Below are 25,268 nucleotides of genomic sequence, written 5' to 3'. Positions count from 1 at the left end.
CCTGGCACCTCTAACTGAAAGTGAAATTCCTTTAAAGTTAGGAAATTCATTGCAGTATTTTATGGTATTGATTTATTTTAAACTCAGCTGGCAGTTTTAAGGCCTGCCATGCCTCTGAATCTTAGAAATGCTGGAGGAGGTCTCCATTTCCTTTGATTCTGTAAAATCACAGAAGACTCACTAGCGGAAATGAAGAGAGGGGCTGAGAGCTTAAATGCTACTGCCCTAGTTTATCAAGACAGACCTTGGGCATTCTCTCCAGGCCCTGGTCTCGAATGCGCCTCCAGTTGGGGATTTCACTACAACAGTCCTCTCTCCCCTCACCAGCCAAGTTCCTATACTCAACAAGGCCACCGTGTGCCAGGGCGAGTTTCAGACAAACCCTGAGATGTGATCACCTCACTTACCACCTGGCTTACAAAGTGCCCCTAAACCGGCCTTCAAGAACCAGCCCAAGGCACCACCTTCTCCAGCAAGCTTTCCCTTCACTCTGCAGGCTTCCTATATTTCTCCCCAGCCACGCCTACTACAATTAAGTTGTTCTCAAGTCTGTGGAGAACTTGGGAGTCGTAGAGGACAACAGTGGGGTCTATGCTATCAAGACCACTGCTAGGCAAGTGTCTGCCATAAGAGGGCTCTTGCTCACCAATCTGACTTGGACTCAGAATCACTCAACACAGGGCTGCAGACAGCTGGATCAACAACAGGGACAAAATTCATGAAAGCCCTCCACTCTGGTAAATGAGCTGGAAGATGGGTCAGGGAGAAACCCAGCAACCCCTGCCATTTTGCTTTAGATCCTCATCAACCTTTACTTAAGCTCACTTAGAATGGGCTTCTTCCAGGCCCCGGGGATCAGAGACAACAGGATGCCTGTGTCACGTCAGAGCCCTTCCCTGTCCCGGTGTGTAGACGGTCCTGTCCCTGCGGTGCCTGTGCTCTCCTGCTGCCCCCACCTGGGGCGTGCTTTGGGTCCCCTGCCTTCCAATTTTCACCTCTGTCTGCTTGTGTGGCTTCCGCCTACCCTTGCCTGGCCCCTGGTTATACGGGCGCCTCACCATCCCAGTCTTGCCTTGCCTGCCCATGTTTGAGGCTGTGTCACGGTGACGTAAGAGGAATCAACACGCAGGTGACCTCACCTGAAGGAGAAGGTGGCCCTGCTGCAGTGCGCTGTGCCAAGACCGTTGGACTATGAAGGACACCCACGGGCAGCGCTGACACTAATACCTGGGGGCCTCTCGTGTGGAGCTGACAGGACAGGGACCCAGCATCTGCCTCAAAATAGAAACACACCAAAGATGCCTTTAAAGAGACTCTAGGAGGCAGGATGGAACAGTGGAATTTCCAGTCAGGTACCTGGTTTCAAATCCTGACTCTCAGAACTGTAGTGAATTCTCAGCTTCCTCGTCTGCAGAATGATGGCAGAGAACAGAACAGCTGCCCAGATGATGTGATAAATAAGATACTGTAGGTAAAGTGCTTAATTCAGGGCTGGTGATAAAAGGACAGGGCCTCTGCCCTGTACAAGTCAGAGGGCCCCTGAAAAAAAAGTTTTTACAACCAGGAGCTGCTATGGCTGGGGGAGTATCTGTGTCCCTGGGCTAAGAGGAAATGGGAGTTGAAAGGACCTCAACCATCAGGAGCTTGGCTCACAGCTGGAGGATTATAAGATCTATTTTGATTTGCCCAAAGGGATGCTGCCTAGCCTAGGAGGAGCCAAGGATGCCAGGGAGGAGGAGAAAGTGAGCAACAACAGCCCTGGGGCAGGCCTGTCCCCTCATGGATGCTTTGATGTCCTGCAGAGCTTCAAGGGACAGATTATCCTTGGGGGCAACCAATCCTGTTACATAACAGACAGCTCAGCTTCCTCATGTTGATACAACAGGAGCAACAGAGAGACAGGGCAACAGCAGGGGCAAAAGCTGGCACCCGGGGAGCAGCCTGGCCTTACTACCACCAGCTTTCCCCAACTGAAACTCCCAGAACACACCAGCAGACAGACCCAGAGCAAGGGACAGCCTGCACACTGCATACTGGCAGTACCTGGAGCTACCAGGTCCTTCAGTGAACACCGAGCTTGACGTTCCCGAGGAAAAGAGAAACAAACCACACCCCTCTGCTCTTACAGCTCTATAAAGGCTAGTGAGACGGGGCAGAACGAGGCTGGGGCCCCCACTGATAAGACAGGGACTCAAAAGAGGCTCAGCAGTTCCAGTTCTGCTTGGGTCTAAGATTAACAGTCACTGTCTAAATACCCTTGCCTCCATCTCTCTACTTTAACTAAGGCTTCCATACTTTCCAAGGGCCTAATCATGGTAAAGCGTCTGCCTACAATGTGGGAGAGAGCCGGGTTCGATCCCTGGGTCGGGAAGATCCCCTGGAGAAGGCAATGGCAACCCACTCCAGTGTTCTTGCCTGGAGAACCCATGGACAGAGGAGCCTGGCAGACTACAGTCCATGGGGTTACAAAGAGTAGGACATGACTGAAGAGACTTCACACACGCACACGTTACTTCAAGAAATTAGGCTCAATTTCTTTCTGATGTGGAGCAGCCACCAAGAAGATAGCATATGGTACAAAGAACATTTTCTATGACCCCTCAGATCTACCAGCATTGGAGTTCCTTCTTCAGGCCTGAACTGCCCACTCCACATAACGTCATTCAAGGCCCTGGCTTCAAAAGGCCCTAGTGACCGAGGTCTGTGTAACAGACAGCAAACTTGGCCGTGAACGCAGAGGCCCTTATCCCTCAACACCCTCCCTGCTAACGTGGGCAGTGGCACCTGGAACATTAGTTTGGCTGGCTTCCTGCTTTGGGTAAGGCTTTTGGCTGGCTGGTAGGCACCATTAGGAATTATTAAATATTTTCAAACAGTGACGAATAAAGTAGTAGGACCCATCATTGAATAACCTTTAAAAAAACAGATACATTTTTCTGGAACAAGCTATTAAACAGAGTTGCCTTGATTATAGTTTTGCTTCAAAAAAGAAAGCTATTTATTTGGTAATCCTCAGAAGCAAAGCAACTAAAGGCCACTGTCTTCAGAGAAAAGACAATGCTTCCACCTCAAGCCCAAGCGGGTATCTAAAACTTTACTGTTTAGTATTTCATTTAGACAGTTTATACAAGGCACTTTCACAGCCTCTTACAATTCCCCCAACAGCCTCACTCAGACTAATATGATCTACTCCATTTCACAGATGATAAAACGCAGAGAGGTAAATAACTTGCCTGAGGTCACACAGCCTAAAAAGCACAGATGGGACTCAATTCTAGACAGTCCACGAGGCAACACTCCTTTAAGAGGAATCCCGTGTTTCCAATCCAAAGTGCATTTCCATTCAAGGTTTGCAAAACACCGAAACCATTTAGCCCCAATTTAAACACTACTCTGAAATCTACAGTCCTAGATTGCTGAGGCATTCTTTCATCATGCGGATACTCGGGACAACTGGGTTTCCTTTATGCAGCTAGAATGTGATCCATGACCACAGGTATAGTACGAAAGCTGGCCAGGAATCAGGTCACACAAGTTCTGCCCATTCATTTGGAACTCTGAATAATTTCTTCTAAGTCTCTCCTACTTCTCAGCTCCCCATCACGGTAACAGGAAGAGGCATCAAAATGTGGTCTGCTGCTTGGCGATACATGAAGACAAAACTTTTCAGTTATCTGTCTTTTTCACTTTCATTCTAAGTGTATGGTGAAGTTTTCCAGAAGTTATACGATGAGTGATGTAGCACCAGGGTACACAGTGGAAGCAAATGAGAATTCAGCTGACTATCAAAGCAGATGCTGATTTGCAAAAATATAAAACAATGCCACCCTACTGACTAAACATGGGCTTTCCCCAGTGGCTCAGCCATAAAGAATCTGCCTGCGATACAGGAGATGCAGGTTCTATCCCTGAGTTGAGAAGATCCTCTGAAGAAAAGGCAACCCACTCCAGTATTCTCGACTGGGAAATCCCACGCACAGAGGAGCCTGGTGGGCTACAGTCCATGGGGTCACCAAAGTTGGACAGAATTTAGCAACTGAACTCACCAAGTTTTTGGAAAGTTGTTTTTCATAAGTTATGTGTGATAGCATGTAACTATTCATTTGAAAGAAACATTTAAAACATCCTTGGCCATCTCCACACTTGTACTTCTAGACCATTCTCTCCCCTGAACTTCAGACTCCTCCACCTGCCTACTCAACTTCTGTACTTGGATTCTGAACAGGCATTCCAAACTTTGATGACCAAGACCTAAATTCCTCCAGCCAAACCTGTTCTTCCCCATCTCATTTGATCCTATGTTTCCAATGGTTTACAAAGCCAAGAACTTGGAGTCATCCTTAATTCCTTTCTCTCACATCTTATGTTCAATCTAGCATGAAATCCTATCGGTTGACTTCAAAATTCACCCCAAATCCAATCATTATCTTCCCTCCACTGTTCAAAGCCATCTTTATCTCTCACCTGTGTTATCAGAGTAACCTCCCATCCTATCCCCTCACTTGCCCCTTCCAGTTTACTTTTAGCACAGTAGTTACAGTGATCCTTTCAAAAGATCAGATATCACACAGCTGAAAACACATCAATGACCTTTCATCTTACTGAAGATTGAAAGCCAAAATCCTTACAGTGGCCTACAATGTCTCTTCTGTCGTTCAGTCTGAGTCTTTGTGACCCCACTGCTGCTGCTAACTCACTTCAGTCGTGTCCAACTCTGTGCAACCCCATAGACAGACTCCCGCCAGGCTCCCCCCATCCCTGGGATTCTCCAGTTAAGAACACTGTGACCCCACAGACTGCAACAAACCAGGCTTCCCTGTCCTGGAGCTTGCTCAAACTCACGTCCATTGAGTCAGTGATGCCATCCAATCATCTCATCCTCTGTTGTCCCATTCTCTTCTTGCCTTCAATCTTTTCCAGCATCAGGGTCTTTTCTAATGAGTCAGTGCTTCGCTTCAGGTGGCCAAAGAGTTGGAGCTTCAGCTTCAATCCTTCCAGTGAATATTCAGGGTTGATTTCTTTAGGATTGACTGGTTTGATCTCCTTGTAGTCCAAGGATTCTCAGTTGACTCCTGATTACCTCTCTAGCTTCTTTTCCTATACTCACCTCCCTGGTCACTCTGTCTAGCCTTCAAGCTGTTATAATGGTTACTGCCTCTGAGATTTTCTTCCTCCAGAAATCCTAGTACCTCACTCCCTCAACTCCTTCTAACCTTTGATCAAAAGTCACCATCTTTAAGGAGACCCACCCCGATCTCTTCCACTTTGAAGTACACCCCCATCCCTCACCTCTCTGCATTCTAATTTCACTTATCCTGGTCTACACCACCTCCATCCCCCACCCTGCCCTGCCAACCCATAGCTAACAGTTATGTTTGTTCATCTCTCCAGGAAATATAAGTTCTACAGTTGAAAGAATTTGTTGGTTTTGTTTACAAATGTATCTTGTGTCTGAAATAATCCCTGGCAAATAGTTTCTCAATAAATATGTTGAATGAATATACAGAACTAGTTTCTCCATCTATATATAAAGCTTGATTGGCAGAAAGGGGAGTTTAGACTCCACAGATCCTTCCAGCCCAGGCCTCTGATTCTCTAACCAGCCAGATACTCATTTATACCAGAAGTGATTTGAACCTTTGGCACAACAAGGTTCAGCTCCCGATCACAAAGACTTGGGCCCTGAATCCGGCCCAAATTTTAAGTGTTCAGCTAGAACAGAGCAGGACAGGTGCCACTGACCAACCCCTGTCCTCATTAGCCGTCAGAGTGTGGGACACTTGGCCATACTATATTCCCCATCTTTTCTCAAGGTCACTTATTTCTCCTACCTGAAACAGTACTATTTAGCTTTAACTTTGCCTTGCAACACAGCACAGATCCCAAGGGTGGGTGTCCAAATGGGAGCCACAATTTCAATTAGTTAGGACAACCCCATAACCCTAACCCAAATTCAGGTCCCTCTTCCAATGATGACCTTCTTCGTACCCCAGGGCAAACTTGAATTCTAAGAAGTTTTTTTAGAAGTGGAAAAGATGAGATGGGAATTGTCAGCATGAAATACAATTAAAATACTGTCCAGCCAACTCTTTTTAGGCTTGAACATGGTACTACCCCAAACCTCGCTTTAAGAATGCTGTTCTCTTACTGGGCAGTAGGACACAGTGGCCTGGCACCTGGAAGATAATAAATGTTTGTGGAATGGAAGAATTAAACCTGAGTGCCTCATTTGAGAAGTTCACTGACTCAGCATTAACCAACTCCAACCATAAATCTAAGAGTGACAAAGAGAAAGAAGGGACTAAGAACCCACCCAGGCAAGGGAGAGTTCTGTGCCCCAGGCGCTGAAGCTCCTTGCTCATGACCACAGGGATCGGCTTCTACCTATCACCTCCTCTCAAGGCTTCAGCAAAATCTAAGACTAGCTTATCTTCAGCTTGCCATCTTGATACTAAGAAAAAAAGGGGCTGGGGAGGGGGCATGAGGAAGACATTGCTGTTGCTGTTTAGTCACTAAATAGTGTCTGACGCTTTTTGCAGCCGCCCATGGACTGTAACCCACCAGGCTCTTCTCTGTCCATGGGCTTTCCCAGGCAGGAACACTGGAGTGTGCTGCCATTTCCTTCTCCAAGGGGATCCTCCCGACCCAGGGTTCGTACCTGCATCTCCTGCACTGGCAGGTGGGCTCTGTACCACTGAGTCACCAAGGAAGCCCCTACTTTTAAACTAGTAGGATCTTGGGTAAATGACTTAACCTTCTGCAGGGCTGCAAATATGAAACAAAACGGTACATGTGAAAATACCCAGCACTCGAGGTGATCAATGTCCTTTTCCCTTTAAGGAAAATAAATCAAATCTGACCAATATACTAGCCAGCAAGTGTATCAATCCCCCAATATTTATTATTATTTCCACACTGGCCAGCTGCCTTGCTAATTCTGCCCCAAAGATCCAGGGCATTTCTCTACCCTCAGTGCTATCCATTTAGGTTCAACATCTTCTTATTAGTATGAAATCAAACAATTGGTCCAACTGGTCCTCTAAACTCCAGTTCAAACCAGCATGCATAGGCTGAAGTTCTTAACGCACTGTTCTGCTCCAGCTTATAGATGGCTCCCAAATGCCTACTCAGTCAAGGTCAGATTCCAGGGTCCCATATTTCATCTTATTTCTAACTTTTTTTTCCTTTGCTCACATCTCAGACTCTGGTCCAACTGAACTACCAATGCTGTTCCTGGTATACACTTTCGTATGCTTTTACCTCAGCTCTATTCATGCTCTTGCAGGTCCTCCTCAACTACTACCTGTCTTCATCTTTCACTACCCCAAACTGCTAGGCTGCCGCTGGCTTCAGCTCCCTTGCAGAGACTAGGCCTTTTACCCAAACACTCCCCTCTGCTTCCAGTTCCCTACTCTTGTTTCTGGGCACCATTCTCTGGAAGGTCAATTTCTTTACATTGTAAAGCAACTATGATAAATAATGATTTAATGATTCTCTCCTTGACTAAGCTGCAGAAGTCCCAAGGATGGGGCATGTTTCCAATTTTGCCTATCGTCATTTTTCCAAAGCCTAGCATAGTACTTGGCAAATTAAAGTCCACCACCAATCTGTTAAATAAACAAAGATTTCTCTATAAGAATTAACTCACCCACTGTTTATAGTATCTAAAATGGAGAAACCATTTGCTATCTGAGGCGGGAGAATAATTAATTATGGCACCTATAATGGAACATCAATTATTTTCCAGTAGTCACGTATGGATGTGAGAGCTGGACTATAAAGAAAGCTGAGTGCTGAAGGATTGATGCTTTCGAACTGTGGTATTAGAGAAGACTCTTGAGAGTCCCTTGGACTGCAAGGATATCAAACCAGTCAATCCTAAAGGAAATCAGTCCTGAATATTCATTGGAAGGACTGAAGCTGAAGCTCCAATACTCTGGGCACCTGATATGAAGAACTGACTCATTGGAAAAGACCCTGACACTGGGAAAGATTGACGGCAGGAGGACAAGAGGAAGAGATAGTTGGATGGCATAACCAACTAGATGGACATGAGTTTGAGCAAGCTCTGGGATTTGGTGATGGATAGGGAAGCCTGGTGTGCTGCGGTCCATGGGGTTGCAAAGAGTCAGACACAACTGACTGAACTGAACTGATGCTTTCAAGGAATGACATGGGGAAATGTTCAGGTTAGAAATGAATAGAAGAACAGGAAACTAAACCTAAAACAGCATGATCTAAACTACACAGAACTGGATGTGCATGTAGAAGGATACAAATTGGGGACAGTGTTTATTCTGAAAAAAATTGTCTGTACTTTCGCACATTTTCTACAGTAAGCATTTATTGAGAAAAAGTGTTTCTAAAAGTCTTAAGAGACTCAGTTCAAATGCAGTGTCCACTCAAAACTTCTCTAGACTTTCTAATTTGTACTCAAATAATCCCATGCCTCCTCACCGAGACTTGGGAGGAATCTGTGGTAACGAGCACTTCATTTCTCTTCCACCCTGCATTTCCCCCAACTTCATTCCCCATCTCCCCTCCCATCCCCGGGGGCCAAGTCTGAGGAATCCAGCAGTCCACAAGTGTACATGCAGAGCAAACAGAGGTACACTCACCTAGTTGAAAAACACCCAAGATGCTTTGCCCTGAATTTTAAGCAGCACATGTGACCTGGTCCATTCTGGTTTCAAGTTCAAAGGCATCAGGCCGGTCCTGTGGGTTAGCAGCTAACATATCTTTCAAGAGCTGCTTGATCCCCTCAGACATGGAAGTCCTGCGTTTCTGGGGGATGTGCAGCTCCATCTTTGGGTTTTCTAGCAGCGCCTCACCAACAGGGACGATCTCAGTCCCCTGTTTGATATAGGTCCCCAGGAGCTCCTTCTTGGTCTCAGAGTCAATGAAAGTGATTCTTTCTATCATTGCCCAGATGATAATGCCCAGGGCAAAGATGTCAGCCTTGGCTGTGTAGTGTCCCTCCCAGACTTCAGGGGCCATGTAGAAGTCTGAGCCACAGGCTGAGGACAGCCAGTATTTATTCACATTCACATTTTTGTTGTCTGGATTGCCCTCTTTACCTCGGGGGGCCAGACCAGCACAGACCTTGCTTAGTCCAAAGTCTGCCACCTTGAGGATGGGGGTGCCAGACCGCTCTGTGATGAGGATGTTGTCTGGCTTTAGGTCCCTGTGCACGATGTGGTTTTTGTGCAGGAAGGCAATGGCGCTTGTGAGCTGCAGCATGAAGCTCTTGTTGGTGGCTGGGTCCGGCCTCCGGGATAGGACATACTGATTCAGGTCTCCACCTTCACAGAACTCCATGACAAACCAGAGATAGCAGGGTTCCTCAGCATAACCCAGGATCCTTTCTCCTAAATCAAGGGAAGACCAGAAAGAGCCTGAGTGAGATGGACGCAGTCACACCACTTACAGACTACAGAGACGCGGCACGTGAGAGGAACGACGGTGCTGATGACTGCTTCGATCCAAGAGGACCGGCGAAACTGGCGTGGAGCTAACTACACAACAAGACTCACCTCTACTCACTCAGGGGAGTCAAGGGACAGCGTGAGAAGGGAGCCCGGGCTCACCGCTCTTCAGCCAGGAGCGCGCCCTGCCCAGTTTCCGCTTCTGCTTCTTTACCTGCCAATGGCCGTGTGTGAGACACAGTACCAATGCAGGCACCTGACGTTCCATTTAAAATTTGCCAGCACCGTAGAAGGAAAACAATAGCCCCATCTAATGAAATGAACCCAAGGCTCACGGAGACTTAAGAGTTCACGGACTCAAATCTATGACTGCAGAGCCATTGTGTTTCATTATACTGTGTCCAAATAGGTAGCATACTTCCCAGGGCTGCGGCTGCAATGAGTGAAAACATGTGAGAAGACCGTGAAATGTCTGTTACCCCACGAGAGGCCAAAGACCTTCCCTCCATCCCTCCCTGCTTCGTACAGGATTCTCATCATCGACGTATCTAGAATGGCACTACAATTTTATTTCAGCCATCTTTCACTCGGTGTGTTCTGGTAGGCCCCCCCCAACACCAGTTAGATGCGTGATAGGCCCATCTCTATGAAGTTTAGTTTGGAGAACAGATCTTTACAACAGCAAGCATCCTAAGTTGTGCATCGGCATCAAGGTTCAAGTTTTATGAACAATGAAGAGTGGGCAGGAGTCACCAGATCTAAAAAAGTCCAAAGGGGCAGGACTTGAGTGACCCTAAGAGACAGGCAGTAAATCAGCAGGGAACAGCCAGATGGGAACTCTAGGCTGAGATGGGATGGATAATAAAGCCCAGGAACAAAAGGACCAGAGAGGTGTAAAGAGGAAGTCTGAAGTGGGTATACGATACAATCAAGTTGTGTGGGCTTGAAACTCTAGCTCTGCCTTCTCCAGAAAGTCTTCCCTTTTGAAGCACAGAAACTCCAGGAAAGCTGGTGACTGGCACCCAAACAAATCCCAATATCCTTTATAAAGCAATAACAGTTCACAGAAACCTTAGCAGGAAGCTATCTGATGATTGCAAGAGCCCAAATAGCTTGAGCCCAAACAGCTTGAGCCTAAGTAGGCAGGGGTGTCATCCTGCTGATGAGGAGGCTGGGCCTGCCCTGGGTGGTCACACCCATCTTTCACGACAAGTTCTCTGACCCCTAACACGATGTCTTCATTCTACCAAAAATGAAGGCTGCACCCCATCACACAAATCTCTGCCAGAAGGTTCCTTTTACCATTTACTTTATTACAAGGAGAACAGGTGATTCAGATGAGACCCCACTAAGCCCCCAAATCACCAAGGCACACAGTCAACAAAAAGCCAGTGGTTTGGGAATTTCAGGTTGATGCAAGAAGGTGACTAGATGCACAAGGCAAATGCTTTAGGTTTTGACCATCATCTGACAGACCACATTGCCCCTGTAATTATATAATTTGTTTATATTGCTCACAATCAAAAGCAATACAGGTAGAACCAGTTTAGGGCAGATGGGTTTTAAAAAAAAAAACAGTTGTTTCCCGTCTCCTAATCCTCTTTCTAGGTCATCAGCTCTAGCTGGTTGAGGTTCTATCTAAAAAGACTGCAAAATAAAGCAATGATTTGAGCCCCGATCAATCTAGACTCCAGAGTAAAGATCCATAAAAAGGAGACCACGAAATGTTTGCTGATGGTAGAGCCAGAAAGGAAACTATTAAAAAGCCATCAGATTCCTTCTGCAAAGGCCACATCAGAAAACAGTGAGACTTCTGGTGGGGTAACAGAGGGCGGGGACGATTATTTTATATACAAAGTTGGTAACTATGGCAACTGAAGTAAAAAGAAAACAACTCTACAAAAATGACTACATAACTGTTAAGTTCAGGTTATGAGAATCCAGGCAAAGGAAAAAAAAAAAGGTGAAAAAGTGCCCTCAGTCAGTGAGTGGGTGGGTAGGTGGAGACACCCAAGACTGAGGGACTTGCTCTGGAGAATAAGCTAAGGTCAGGAGACACCTGAGGAGGGGGCTGTGTGTTAAGATGCCAGTGCTGGACAGGAAGCAGACACATCAGTGAGCGTGACGGAATGGAAGGTGGGGGGACATGGCGACATGTCCCAGGGACAAAAAGCACTTCTCTGCACAGGCAAGGGCCTTGGGCTTATTTTATGAGAAGCTGCAGCATATGTTTTCATGCAGGAATCCCGGCTGCCCACAAAAACTGGGAGAGGCATGTCAGAATTCTGGTCCCTTCCTTCAGGCAGATTGCCTCCCTGGACCTCCTTTCAGTGACCTTGCATCACAGCAAGGTGGAGGGAGGGCACTGGACGCACTGGGTGCATTTCTGTCGAGAGGCCAGCAGCAGGAGAGTGAGAGAGGGCCAGAAGTCAGGTCCAGGTTTAGACCCCAATTCTGCTCTGTGGTTTACTGGGTGACTTTGAGACCGAGCGAGTATGATGGGAAGTTGGCTAGAACGTGGGGTGAGTCCCTGAACCTCTCAGCCTCCATCTTCTCATCCATTTCATGAGAATGACACACCACATATTCCTGAGGTAAGCCACAGTCAGCAGAGTTTCAGGTGCTTTGGGGGAATCACATCCTTGCCATCTCCTACACCATCATTCCCAGCGGACCTCGGCCAAGGCCCAGCAAGTCACTGGTTTCAGTACTCCCAAGTGCGGGAGGCCAGAGAATTCACCTCTCACATGTTAGGCAAAGATGAAACAAAGACCAGAAAATGAAAGTGGGTGATTACATCACATTTCTCAGGCTGTAACAGCTAAAACTCATATGCTACCTAGAGCAGGCCACTTTCACAGGCATTTTATTACCTTCTCCAAGTCCAGTAGCCAGAAGACCACAAGATAAACTTTGTACTTCAAAACATAACCTGTGCCACAGTTCACAGAGATATAATTAACAACAAAAAAATTAAGCAGGTGTCTCACATCTCATTACTCATGGGTGTAAGTAGTGTTGAAATCGTCCAACAAAATGGGCTCTATCGAGAAACTTGAGGCCAGCAGACTCGGCATAAGGATGAATCAATATGAGCAATGGAAAGGCTGGCACTTCCTGGAAAGGGATGCAAAATACCCAGAATTTTATAAGCCTGTTTCCAAGCATCCTCCAGAAATTAGACTTTTTTTAAAAAATTGAAATATAGTTGATTTACAGTGTGTGCCAATCTCTGCTATACAGCAAAGTGACTCAGTTATACACATACATTCTTTTAATATTCTTTTCCATTATAGTTTATCATAGAATACTGAATATAATCCCCTGTTCTATACAGTAGGAACTTGTTTATCCATCCTATATATAATAATTTATTTACATCTGCTATGCTCTAGTATAAGTACATGGTCATACTAGAGTACATACTGCTTCTCTGACACTAGAGATGTGATAAGTGGCAGTCTCTGACCTTATGAAGGCTTCCAGTCCCTAGAAGCAGAATGACTGCAGCTATGTGAATAAAGAGTAGGAGGCAGTTCTGCCTGAGGAGTAGGGAAAGGTGGTTAGGATAAGAGAAAGGCAGGCTGACAGTATAAGTGGCTCACGTATTCTGTCTCCCAGGATGAAGCGAGTGAGCGCACACAGCTCAGGGGGCTGCATACTTGCAGTGAGGGACCCACGTAACTGGGGTAATCACAGAAGAGATGCGGTAGGAGACAGGGAGAAACGAGGCTGGAGATGACCTGGAGTCAGGTCAAAAGCAATGGCATCTGGCAAAGAATGTGAACTCTTAAGAAACGGCAAGTGACTAAAAGTCCTTGAAGTACTTTAGAAAAATAGGCTCTTATTGAAATTAAGAAGTCACTAATGTTAAGTAAGGCATACCATTTAGGCCAAGACATCCAAGCTGACAACACTCTCGCTTGCCACTTAGTGCTGATTTCAGAGATGTCAACATGTGGAAGAACACATCCGAGAACCAGGTTCCCTCTGGAGGCAGGAGTTAGAAATGGACGACAGACTAGCGGCCAAGAGACGCGTCAGAAGAAGCGAGAGCGAGGGAGGAGGCAAGAAGGGGATGGGAAAGGTCTTGGAGATGTAGAATCAACAGAACTTAGCAATGTATCACTTGTCTGTCCCATGTGGCAGGAAGGAAGAAGGCAATCCTCTCCTCACTCCAAACTCGCATCTACTCACACAACACTTCCACAAGTGAGGAAACGGAGGCTACGGTCTCCCTGCAGTCTCACAGAGGCAGACCTGAGAGTCTCCACAGCCCGGGTTTCTAACCGTGATGCTTTCCTGCCACCTCTTGCTGCCAGCAGCAGAAGTTAACACCTGGATGTTCCATTTCCCACTTGGATGCAGCTCCTTAAGTACTCTCACGTATGCCCGCAAGGAGTTTAATATTCATCAAGGCCAATCACGCAACATGCTGATGCATTTTTCATAAAGGATTAATTATGATTTTGATAAATGTGCTGAGATAATTCAGCAATATTTATCACGTCTTCAAAATGCTCAGTCAATGTGACATAAAAATCCCATTCCAGGAATTTAAGAGAACCAAAAAGACAAAACAAAAATCTACCAGCATCAAAAAAGCAGCATATCAAGCACTGAAACACGCAGCGCTGTCCTCCACGCAGCACAGTAAAGGGAGGAGGCAGAACGGCCGTCCACGTGCACGCAACGACTAGTAATGGCATTGCCAGCTTAGCTGAATGCTCACAGGGTCATGCTCTACTTCAACAAAATTTACTCAGCCAAAAGAGAAAGGTCACGTAACACATAAGCATAGTTAATGTGAAATAGGAAATAAGGTACAAAATTTTTAAGTTATGTTCAAAAAACATTATAAAGGAAGCCAGAATTGAGGTTTGAAAATTTGTTATGACCATAGCCATCCTTATTTTGTATTAAATAAAAAATTAAACATATAACTTTTAACTGAAGAAGTGGCTCAGAAGATCAGTCCCAAGAAGATGCCAAAGACGAGGACCACCCAGCATGTTCTCCCAAGATGAGCTCATAGACCAAGCCCTGGTCCCGGCCTCAATGACCTTGACCTGTGTCACTATAAAGAGGCTGGGTCCAGTGTCAACACCACAGGCTGTGTTCAATTCAAAGTACTTCATTAATCAAATGTCACGGTGCACTAGAGAACAGACCCCCTCCGAGTGGCTGCCAGAGCAAGATACAGTGTCCAAGGTTGAAGTCTCTGGCCCAGTGGCCCTCCTGGGGCCAAAATCACCCACTCCGACACTTTCATGGCTATGTCACCCTAGGCCAACTTCTAAAAAAGACCCCATGAATGGTTCATTTCTCATAAACTTGGAAGAGACACGTACCCCAATAGGCTGGAATAAGGCTTAATTGTGACACAGAAAGCATCTCGCAAGGTGCCTGGACACCAGAGCAGATAACTATCCAATATTAATCATGGTAACGTGTCATAAAGAAGGACAGTCATAAAGCAACAGGTCAAGAACTGGAAATAACATCTGGATATAAACCTAGACCCTGACCCTACACCTCTATAAGTTACCACTAGAATAACAAGTTACTCAAGTAACACTACAACACTGTAAGTTACTCAGCTTGATGGATCTTGATTTTCTTGTGTGTAAAACTAGGTAACAGAAACTCTAACCTAAAGTGGAGAGGATTAAATGAGAGGATGAACCATGAAAATCTAAGGTTAGTTATTAGGACTCGGAACATTCCAAGGATCTTGTTAAAAATGCAGATCCTACTGGCCAGGCAAATGGGCCAGGGGGGTCCTGGTTGTTTCTCTCTCCATGTGCAATGGGCCTTGCCAGGCTGACTTCTGATTTGCCCTTTAATAACTCATCCTTCCCTCTGCTCAACTTAGTCCACATTCCTGCCAGCTGTCCCCCTAGAGCGCCTCTCACAGGCTGCAGTCAAGTATCACCAGCTGTGCTGTGCCCGTCTGATTCGTCCCTTAGACTGGGCACCACAGTGAAACAAGGCCAAGTCTCTGGGCTCCCACGATATACCTCACACACACTGAGTAGGTGATCAATAACTGGGTGAAATGAATCAAGAGAGCTGTTAGCTGAAAATGCGTAAAACAGGGAAATAACAAAACGTTCTAGTATAGGGCCTGCAGAATATGTAGATTAAGACAACTAAGCATGCATCCAGAATTTGTGAGTCCATGAGGAGGGCCACTGGTTAAATACCACTGAAAGCCAAGTTCAAGTTGAAAATAAACTGATGTTCTATTGGGACCCTAAGCTCTCCTTGACAGTTTATTTATGCCATAAAAGGCCCTACCCAACACGATCCCAATTAATCAAAGCTCTCAAGTAAGGGCTGCTTCTATCTCCTGGGGCTGGTATCTAAAACCCCCACTGCACACAGAAGGAAGGCAGTCTGCCAGTAGCAAGAGAAAATAAAAGTGTGTGTGGCTGTCCCAAGACAATCAAGAGAACAGAAAGGAAGTAGAGGGTCCCTGGCAGCTGAGACATAGGGGAGGCACCAGCAGAAATAAGCAGTGCCACCAGTACTGGTTAATACAGAATCTAAAATATATAGTAGTCATTAGTTTTTGAGTAAAATATCATTACACCCATTTAACCACCAAAAGAAATAGGAGAGCTCAGACATAAGCCACCTGTCTCAAAGTGCAGCACAGCTTTGTGAAGGAAAGCAGGCTTGATCCAGAACGCCAGGGCTTTGAGCCTGACTTGGCTATCTGCTTAGCTGCTTTGTATCGGGCAATTTCACTAACCTCAGTGCCTCAACTGTCCTACCTGTAAAATAGGGATAATCACAGTATACACTTCAAAAGGTACTTGTTAAGACTAAATCAGTTAACCGGTAAGCCTTCAGAACAGCTCTGGGCACACAGCAATCAGTGAGGTTTAGCGTTTTGTTGAACAGGGTGAAAAACTGGGACTAACAACTTCTGACAATGCCAATGTTCTACTGTATCCCATTTATTTCCAGGGCCCCTAATGCCACCTTTTTATCTCTGTCAGGGTAGCCAAAGATTACCAGTCAGCTCTCTGCCTCTACCTGGGGGACTCTCTATACTCTGAGGCCCCAAAGCTGCAGTAGAGAATTCAGAGTTGCTTTCTAGGGGCCTGGAAGGGGGGCAACCCAGCTCTGAACCCAAGGTTTCCCTGGGTTTTCAACGCCTGAGAGGAGTCTGCAGGCCGACAACAAACATGTCCACTAAGATCCTGCGCCCTCCCCACACTGGCTCCCCCTAAGCTTACTGAGGTCCACCTCCTTCCCTTGCCTTCCTCAGGCCTCTCTGCTCCCAGAGGGAACCTCTACTATTTTCCAGGAAACCCACCACTTGTGACCTTTCACCTTTCACCCTTAAGAGTAAGATCTTATAGGGAAGTCTTCTGCATGCCTCCTGGAGGAAACTGCATAGCTTTCTCTAGAACAATATGTGGCTCACAGTCATCACTAGGCATCAGTGTGCACACAAGACTACCTCCCAGGGGCCAAGATTCTCACCCACCTGAAGACCCTCAAGGTATCTCGAGTACAATAAACATCAAATAATCGGTCAAATGGAACAAGTTTTACCAAGGTGGGATAAGCTAGGTTCCTAGCTTTTCCATGCTTCTAATTATTCAGTTTTATGAATCTTGAGGGTTTGTCCTGGATTTTCTTTTTGGTCCTTTTTGTTGTTATTTCTTAGAAGGATCAGTGTGTACCTTAGAGCATCAGAATTTCTGAGTTTGACAGTGAGCTCAGGTTTGGTTGACATCTTTTAAGTGGCAGTAACCTTGAATTTAGTTTTAGGTGCAAAAGACAGGGTGCTTTGGCAATGAAAACAAGGGGATAAAAAGCAAACTGTAAACTCCTTTTTAATGAAAAGTTCTTAAAAGCTAAACAAAGCCACCAACCCATCAACCAAATAGTTTACGAGACTGTTAATTTTTTTTTTTTTTAAGTAAAAGCCTGACAGACTGGTTTGAATACTACCACTCACTCACTTGGGGTAAGTCCTGTCCCTTTTCTGGGCTTCAATTTCCTCTCCTGTGAAACAGAAGGCCAGATGAAACATCTAAGATGGCTCACTACTGACTGTCAAACTTCTGTTCTCTATATAATGCTCTGGGTAGGACCTTTTGGTCTATATTCAGAGAGAAAGGAAGGACATAAAACACAGACGTCTACCAAAGTTGGATAAGATGAAGAACTGTATGAAGTCCTCTACCCCTTTTCTGACACTGGTTTATTCACACATAACTTTTAAAAACTATAGAAATGTCTTCGGGTAGAGTTGACACTGAAGTGGGGCTTGGGGACAGGGACGAACCAGTCTCTATTCAGCTGAATTATGCAATAAAATGCACTTTCTCTCTACCTATCCATGTGTTCTCAGGCTCCCTTCTTTCAAAGCCCACCTTCCCTGCTACCTCCTGGTTCTCCTTCTTGCTAATTTGCACAACACAGTACAAAGCTGTTGTTAATGAGCCAACCTGCCTTTTCCTCCTGCGACCCTGATTAGCATTTGAGTTTTCTACAGCTCCTCAAACTTTTCAAATTAAGTTCCCTTGGGGCTAAGAGTTGTGCCTTTTTTTTTTTTTCCCCTCTGCAAATACCACTATACGGACCTCAGTAAGTTTGTGGGTTTGGTTCATTGAGACTTTAAGGGAGATTAACACTTTTTAGTCTGTTATTTATTCTAAATTACAGGAGACTGGTCAAGAGGCGACCGCAAAGGACATTCTGTTTACAGACAGAGCTGAACCAGATTATCTGCAAACTGAAGTAATCTGCCCCAGGGTATATCAGGACTGCTAAATTTTGGAAGCTGAAGTCAGGGAAACTTAATTTGGGGTAATCTGGATACTTATTGTTCTCCACTTTAATACTGACAGTAAAAAACACACGTATTAACTGCTTGTTAAATTAACACTCTGAGCATCAGCCTATAAGCAGAGGCAATATACACTGCCTTTACTGTTCTTTCCCTGGGCCCAGAACATTAACTGACCCATAGCAGAGGCTCATATATTTAAGACTTCAAATAAGTGAAAGGGATGCATTAAGTGTGTGGCCTAAAGCAAAATATTTCATTTCTTTTAGGTCTCAGTTTTAGTCACAAAGGGAGGAAGAAAATATCACTGTTTCTGTCAACTTGGCGCTGCAGCCAACACAGGAAAGAGAAAGTGTTCCACGGTCCAGTTTGGGAAACTTGTACGGAAACTTTGTGAATCTTGAAGGGGATGACACTGGAAGGTTCACAATGTAGCCTGAATTTTTACTGAAGCAGCGACTCTCTCATCTGGAGCACTTGTGGACATTCCCAGACTGCACAGCAACCCTATGACAGAGGAACCCTCACCCTATGAATAAAGGACTTCTCCCCACAGATTTGAAACAACTTGTCCCATGTTTCATGCAGTCAGCTTAGACAAGCCATGTCTAAAAGCGAATCTAAACCCCAAAGCCCATGCTAGGCTGCCACTGTTTACTGTGGAGTTGATAAATTCTACAAGTGAGGGAAAAAACAGTACATGTAGGGAGACAAAGCCCAGAATTCCAACCCAGGTTGAAGTTTCAAGACTGACATAGGGGACCCTTTGGCAATGCAAATTGCTACATCCCAAGGAGTGGTGTAAGATGAAGTCCAGACCATTCATTAACTACAGAGAAGACAGTCTAAGAGTGAACTGAAGAGCTTGTAGAATACAGGGAAACTGGAAGAATCTCCTGGAAAGTCTTTTCAAAACAAATAGATTCACCGTGGAGAGAGGGTAGGCTTTTCAGGACAGATGGGGCAGAGATGGGCATAAAAAGTGGAAGCCTATTTTGAAAAAGGACCCCAGGTGATACTGAGAATCTTCTCAATCCACTATCAAACTGATCTGAAGTGGGCCAAGGAGTTCTCTTGAGATGGGCCTTGCAGAATCTTGAGATCAGGCGAAAGCTCCGAACAAAATGCACTAGCTGACCCCACCCTACCCCAGACCCTACCCATCCTTACTAAGGTCAGATCTAGTGCATCTTCAGGGGAGAAGAGGAAATTGTTACCCCTCTTAAAAGGATTGAGACCTTGAATCAAGACAAATCTGGGATCACATCCCCTAAGCTATGAAAAATTGTAAAGAAAACAGGAGGACAACCCTACATCCCTTACAAGCTGATTAACCTTCATCAACTTACCTTCAAGTTCATCTCTAATCCTTAGTTTCTCTGTTTATAGAAAGAGGAGAGGATTTACTTTTAAAGTTATTACCTCCAGTCACTGTAAGAGATCTAGGGCAGAGCTGGGGCTCAGATTAGCAACCTCTCCCCTGAGAACACTCCTCAGGCCTTCCTAGCCCACTGGCTAGGAAGAGACCCCCAACTACCTGTAGTCTGAACAAGACACGTGAGCAGTCAGGATGCACACACCCCCTAACTGCAGTTAAAACCCCCAAACGAGGACTTGCTCTCCCCAGGACTGCAAAACCCCTTTGCCTCACTGAGCCCTACCTTTTCTAGAAATAAAACCACTTACAAGTCAGCCTCAGAAAGTTAAGAACGTGTAAAACAAGAGGAAAAAGATATTCGATGTTGTTGTGTGACAGTTCTGGCCCACCTGTGGGGTTATTATGCTGCAGGTCCCAAGAGGACCTAGCCTAAAAACTATCAGTTAGCTTGAGTGCCCTGGGAAGAAGAGCTGGGGGTCTCAGAGGAAAAAGACGAACCAGAGTCTGCAGGGTGGAGCCCGATGGTTCGGGGATTTTTGGAACCAGTCAAGGAGTGGGTGTGGGTGGGTCCAGCTGAGTTTTTTCCTTTCTGTTTGCTTTGGGAGGGAAAGAGAAGGGCCCAAGCCTGTGAGGGGGCTCGGGAGTTCTTCCACTAACTCTGAACCCAACCCCCTCCACTTCCAAATCCGACCTTCAAAGTGCTAGACGTTTCATAATAATGGCTCACTTAAGGAGCACTAGTACCACAATGGTTAGCACTTAATTAGCCCTTGTTATGAAAATACCAGCTAACATGAGGGCTGGGAACTGATTCCGGATCGGGAGAGGGGAGGGCGGACTTTTTGCCTGGCGCGGAAAGGAGGGTGTGTCGGGTCCAGGGTGACAGGACTGGGGCCAGGTTCTAGGGGTCCAGGGGTCAGTTTGGGTCTGGCCATCACACTCTTGGGCCCAGGCCCGGCGTGGCCAGGGCGGCCCTCGGCGCTCCTACCTTTAAGCGAGGTCTCCACCAGGCGCAGGTAAAGCTGCGAGCTCTTGTTGCCGTGGCTCATGCGCTGGGCGAGCCCGTTGCGCTGCAGGACGCACTCTTCAAACTGCACGACATTCTGGTGGCGCCGCTTGAGGCTGGTCAGGGCCCAGAATTCGGCCAGCGCCAGCTCCACGTTCTCGGGGGCGTCGCAGCGGATCTTCTTGACCGCCACCCGGGCCCCGCTGCGCCCGGCCACTGCCTCGTACACCACGCCGTAGCTGCCGCGCCCGATCTCCGCCAACAGACTGTAGCGCGGCCGCGCCGACCCGCCGCCGCCCTCCGGCCGCCGCCGCGCCAGGTAGGCCTCGCCCGGGGCCTCGGCCGCCACCGGATCCATGGCCTGGGCCGCCGCCGCCGGCCTCAGCTTCGCGCTGAGCGCCCGCGGCACTGGGCTTCGCCTTTTCCGCTCCGGGCTTTGTGTACCTCTGCGAGCGCCGTCCTCCTCCCCCGTTTCCATGGCTGCGGGCGGCGGGGGGAGCAGCAACGGCGCTGCCCGGGACCCCCCTGCCTCATCCCTCCGTCCGGCCCCGGGACGCGGAGGAGCGGGACCTTGGATTGTGACCTGCGGGCGAAAAAGTCGGTTAAACGACTAGGCCGAGGCGGGGAGGCCTGGAGCGTAAGCCTCAGGGAGTCCCACCTCCTCCTCTGGCCGTTGCGGCCCCTTTAAGACGGAAGCCACGGCTGCAGAGCGAACGGGGGAGGGGAGGGGAAAGCGGGAAAGACGAAACCACGGGGCACTGGCTCAGAGGGGGGAACCCGAGAAAAGAGCAAAAAGTCCCCGCCTTTTCAGTTAATTTATCGTGTAGCAGTACGAAAAACAAGGACCCGCAGTTCCCATGACTGATGAAAATCGCCTTCAGAAGCAATTCAGACTGTGGAAGTCTTTTTCCGCTGCTTGGCTCCCTCTGGGATGCCCCTCCCCGCGTCCCGCCCTGAGTTCTCCCGGGTGTAAACAGTCCATTGAATTAAGCCCGAGCGGAGCCCTGCGGACCGACCCAAGTCCCGCCGGACTGCGGGTGTAAGAGGTTGGCTTAAAAGTTCGGCGTCCCTGAGCGCGCCCAACCTGGGGCCCAACTGCCCTCAAAGACGCCCGAGGCGGCAGTCGTAGTTCCAGCTTCGGTGCTAGCTTTTACGCCGCGGACAGCGCGCTTACCTGGCCGGCGCCCTTCCACTTCCGGGCAGCGCGTTTCCCTCCTAAGGCCCCCGGCTGGGGATGGTCCGCCCCGGGACAGGGCTGCCTCGGGTACGGAGCCGCGCGGGAGGCCGCGGCCCGAGTCGGGCGTGCGACGGCGCCTGCTACTGCACGAGTGACGGCAGCAGTGCTCTCGGGGGACAGCTGGGCGTCCGGGCTCCCGCGGCTCTCCACGTGTTCGCGCCAGCTGAGCCCTTTACGTAACCTTTTTATATAAGCCGCACGTCCGGCCCTCAGTCGGGCCAGCGGAGGCTCCTGGTGGCCCATCCCCCGGAAGGCCGGCTGAGTGCTGCGCCGCCGGCGTCTTGCCAGGGTCGGCCGACCAGCCGCAGCCCGGCGCACCCACGCGGGGCGGGGGCCCAATCACAGGCGAGAACACCCAACCAACAAAAAATAGGCGCCAAATTCCCGCGATTCGGCTGTGGCCTCTGGTCTCCGCAGCCGCCTGTGCACCGCAACCTCCTCCTCCCTTCGCCCGCGCTGCGAGAAGAGCTGCACGCAGTAGGCCCTAATAAATACTGATTGGTCGATTGGATTGGTCGGTTTAATTGATTCATGGGTCTTGCCTGGGAACCGCCCGGACTGGGTTGGACTCCATACCCTGTCTCCCTACTAAACCTGTTGATCTTGGGCAAACCATTGCCTCCACTTGGAGCCTCAGTTTACTCTTCTTCAAAATGGGTAGACTGGCCCTTACCTCCCAGGATTGACAGTACCAAATTAAATAAGTATATTTTATATAAAATGTTAATATGTAAATATTTAGATGTAAATAGAAAGTGGCTAATTGGGTGCAGGGCTGAGAGCGCTGAATGTAAGCTCCGTTTAGGCAGGAATTTTAAAATATTTTGTTCACTGCTGCTGCTAAGTCACTTCAGTCGTGTCCAACTCTGTGTGACCCCATAGACGGCAGCCCACCAGGCTCCCCCATCCCTGGGATTCTCCAGGCAAGAACACTGGAGTGATTTGCCATTTCCTTCTCCAATGCATGAAAGTGAAAAGTGAAAGGGAAGTCGCTCAGTCGTGTCCGACTCTTGGCGACCCCTTGGACAGCAGCCCACCAGGCTCCTCCATCCATGGGATTTTCCAGGCAAGAGTACTGGAGTGGGGTGCCATCGCCTTCTCCAGTAATTAGTGGTGCCTAATAGGTGCTCGGTATTTGTAAACTGAATCTACAGATATTTATGGAGTGCCTATAATGTGTGAAAGTGAAATCGCTCAGACGTGTCCGACTCTTTGCAACCCCATAGACTGTAGCCCACCAGGCTTCTCCATCCATGGAATTTTCCAGGCATGAGTACTGGAGTGGATTGCCATTTCCTTCTCCAGAGGAGGATCTTCCCGACCCAGGGATTGAACCCGGGTCTCCCGCATTGCAGGCAGACGCTTTACCATCTGAGCCACCAGGGAATCTCCCATAATGTGTGAGGCGCCCGTTTTTTAAGTTGCTTTCCAGTTCAGTTCAGTTCAGTCCAGTCGCTCAGTCGTGTCCGACTCTTTGCGACCCCATGAATCACAGCACGCCAGGGCTTCCTGTTCATCACCATCTCCCGGAGTTCACTCAGACTCATGTCCATCGAGTCCGTGATGCCATCCAGCCATCTCATCCTCAGTCGTCCCTTTCTCCTCCTGCCCCCAATCCCTCCCAGCATCAGAGTCTTTTCCAATGAGTCAACTCTTTGCATGAGGTGGCCAAAATACTGGAGTTTCAGCTTCAGCATCATTCCTTCCAAAGAAATCCTAGGGTTGGTCTCCTTCAGAATGGACTGGTTGGATCTCCTTGTAGTCCAAGGGACTCTCAAGAGTCTTCTCCAACACCGCTATGATAAAGAACCCTCCTGCCAATGCAAGAGACATAAGAGATGCTGGTTTGATCCCTGGGTGGGGAAGACTTCATTGAGGAGGGCATGGCAACCCACTCCAGTATTCTTGCCTGGAAAAGCCCATGGACAGAGGAGCGTGGTGGTCTATGGTCCATAGGGCTGCAAAGAATCTGACAAGACTGAAGTGACTTAGCACTGCGTTCTCATTGGGGAAAGAGCACTGAACAAGACAATCTCTACCTTAGTTGAAGTTCTGTGCCTCATCAAATCATATGCTGCTGCTGCTGCTGCTAAGTGGCTTCAGTCGTGTCCGACTCTGTGCGACCCCATAGATGGCAGCCCACCAGGCTCCCCCGTCCCTGGGATTCTCCAGAAAAGAACACTGGAGTGGGTATCAAATCATATGGGTGTCTGCAAATTAGTTAACACACTTTCTTGTGTCTCCTCCTTATCTGTAAAATGGGAAGAGCAGTATGTGAGAATTCACTGAGTTTAGAAGGTTAAAGCACTTAGGACAGGGCCTTCACACACATTAAATGTTAGATATTATTAAATAAATTAATACACAGAATCATTTTTACAATGTAAGTGTGATAGATGAATGAGCTAAAGAGGGCCAGGGGGCTGGGGACAGGCCACTTTTGTTGGTGTGATCACTAAAATAAATTTTGGGGGTAAAATTTCAAATTTACATATAAATTGCAAGCATGGTAAAGATTCTCATACATTTTTTAACCAGGATAATAATTTGCTATATTTTACTACATTTGCATTGTCGTATTCTCTTGTGTATTTGTGTATGTATTATATATAGATGTGGGTGTACTTTTTCCCCCACACCACTTTATGTTTCAGACATCATGCCTCTTTAATCCCAAATATGTCTGTGTGTATTTCCTAAGAACATGAATATTGTCTTGCAAAACCTTGGTACAACTGTCAAAATCAAGAATTTTGACAATAACACGATTTTTAATACATCTTCCATACTTAAATGTTGCCACTTGTCCCAATAATATAGCTACTCCCATGATCCAATCAGGATCACATATTTACATTTAGTTGTCATGCCTCTTTGGTGGTGGTGGTGTAGTTGCTAAGTCGTATTAGACTCTTTGTAACCTGCATGGACTGTAGCCTGGCAGGCTCTTCTGACCATGGGGATTCTCCAGGCAAAAACTGGAGTGGGTTGCCATTTCCTCCTCCTGTGGATCTTCCCAACCCAGGGAGCGAACCTGAGTCTCCTACATTGCTGGCAGATTACCGCTGAGCCACCAGGGATTCCCCATGCCTCTTTAGTTTCTTCAGAAAAGCAGTTAATTACTCAGCTTTTCTTTGTCTTTGTGACCTTAACGTTTTTGAAGAGTACTGGTGAGTTATTTTCTAGATGTCCTCTAAGTTTAGATATGTCTGATCTTTTCTCATGATTAGAATCAGGTTATGCATTTTTGGTAGGAATGGCACCAAAAGAAGTCGAGTCCTCCGTGGACCACCTTAGGAGGCACATGACGTCGTTTTATCCCAGAACTGATGATGTCCACTTTGATCACTTGGTCAGGTGACATCGTTTTATCCCAGTACTGGTGGTGTCCACTTTGATCACTTGGTCAG

General features: G+C 47.3%; 1 protein-coding gene across 1 annotated transcript in view; it reads right to left on the bottom strand.

The window, feature by feature from the left end:
- Positions 1-22,358, bottom strand: part of STK35 (serine/threonine kinase 35) — a 41,899-nt gene extending 19,541 nt beyond the window's left edge. Inside the window, exons 1-3 of the mRNA XM_040247784.1 lie at positions 21,796-22,358; positions 20,604-21,204; positions 8,619-9,368 (exon numbers count right to left, since the gene is read on the bottom strand). Coding sequence (XP_040103718.1) covers positions 8,656-9,368; positions 20,604-21,204; positions 21,796-22,101 — 1,620 coding nt within the window. The 5' untranslated portion in view covers positions 22,102-22,358 and the 3' untranslated portion in view covers positions 8,619-8,655. The remainder of the gene's footprint in view (positions 1-8,618; positions 9,369-20,603; positions 21,205-21,795) is intronic.
- Between the last annotated feature and the right edge of the window lie 2,910 nt (positions 22,359-25,268).

This window comes from Oryx dammah, unplaced genomic scaffold (genome assembly GCF_014754425.2).
Source record: "Oryx dammah isolate SB20612 unplaced genomic scaffold, SCBI_Odam_1.1 HiC_scaffold_10, whole genome shotgun sequence".
NCBI lineage: Eukaryota > Metazoa > Chordata > Mammalia > Artiodactyla > Bovidae > Oryx > Oryx dammah.
The sequence above is the reverse complement of the archived record's forward strand: the minus strand, read 5'-3'. Positions and strand labels throughout refer to the sequence as shown.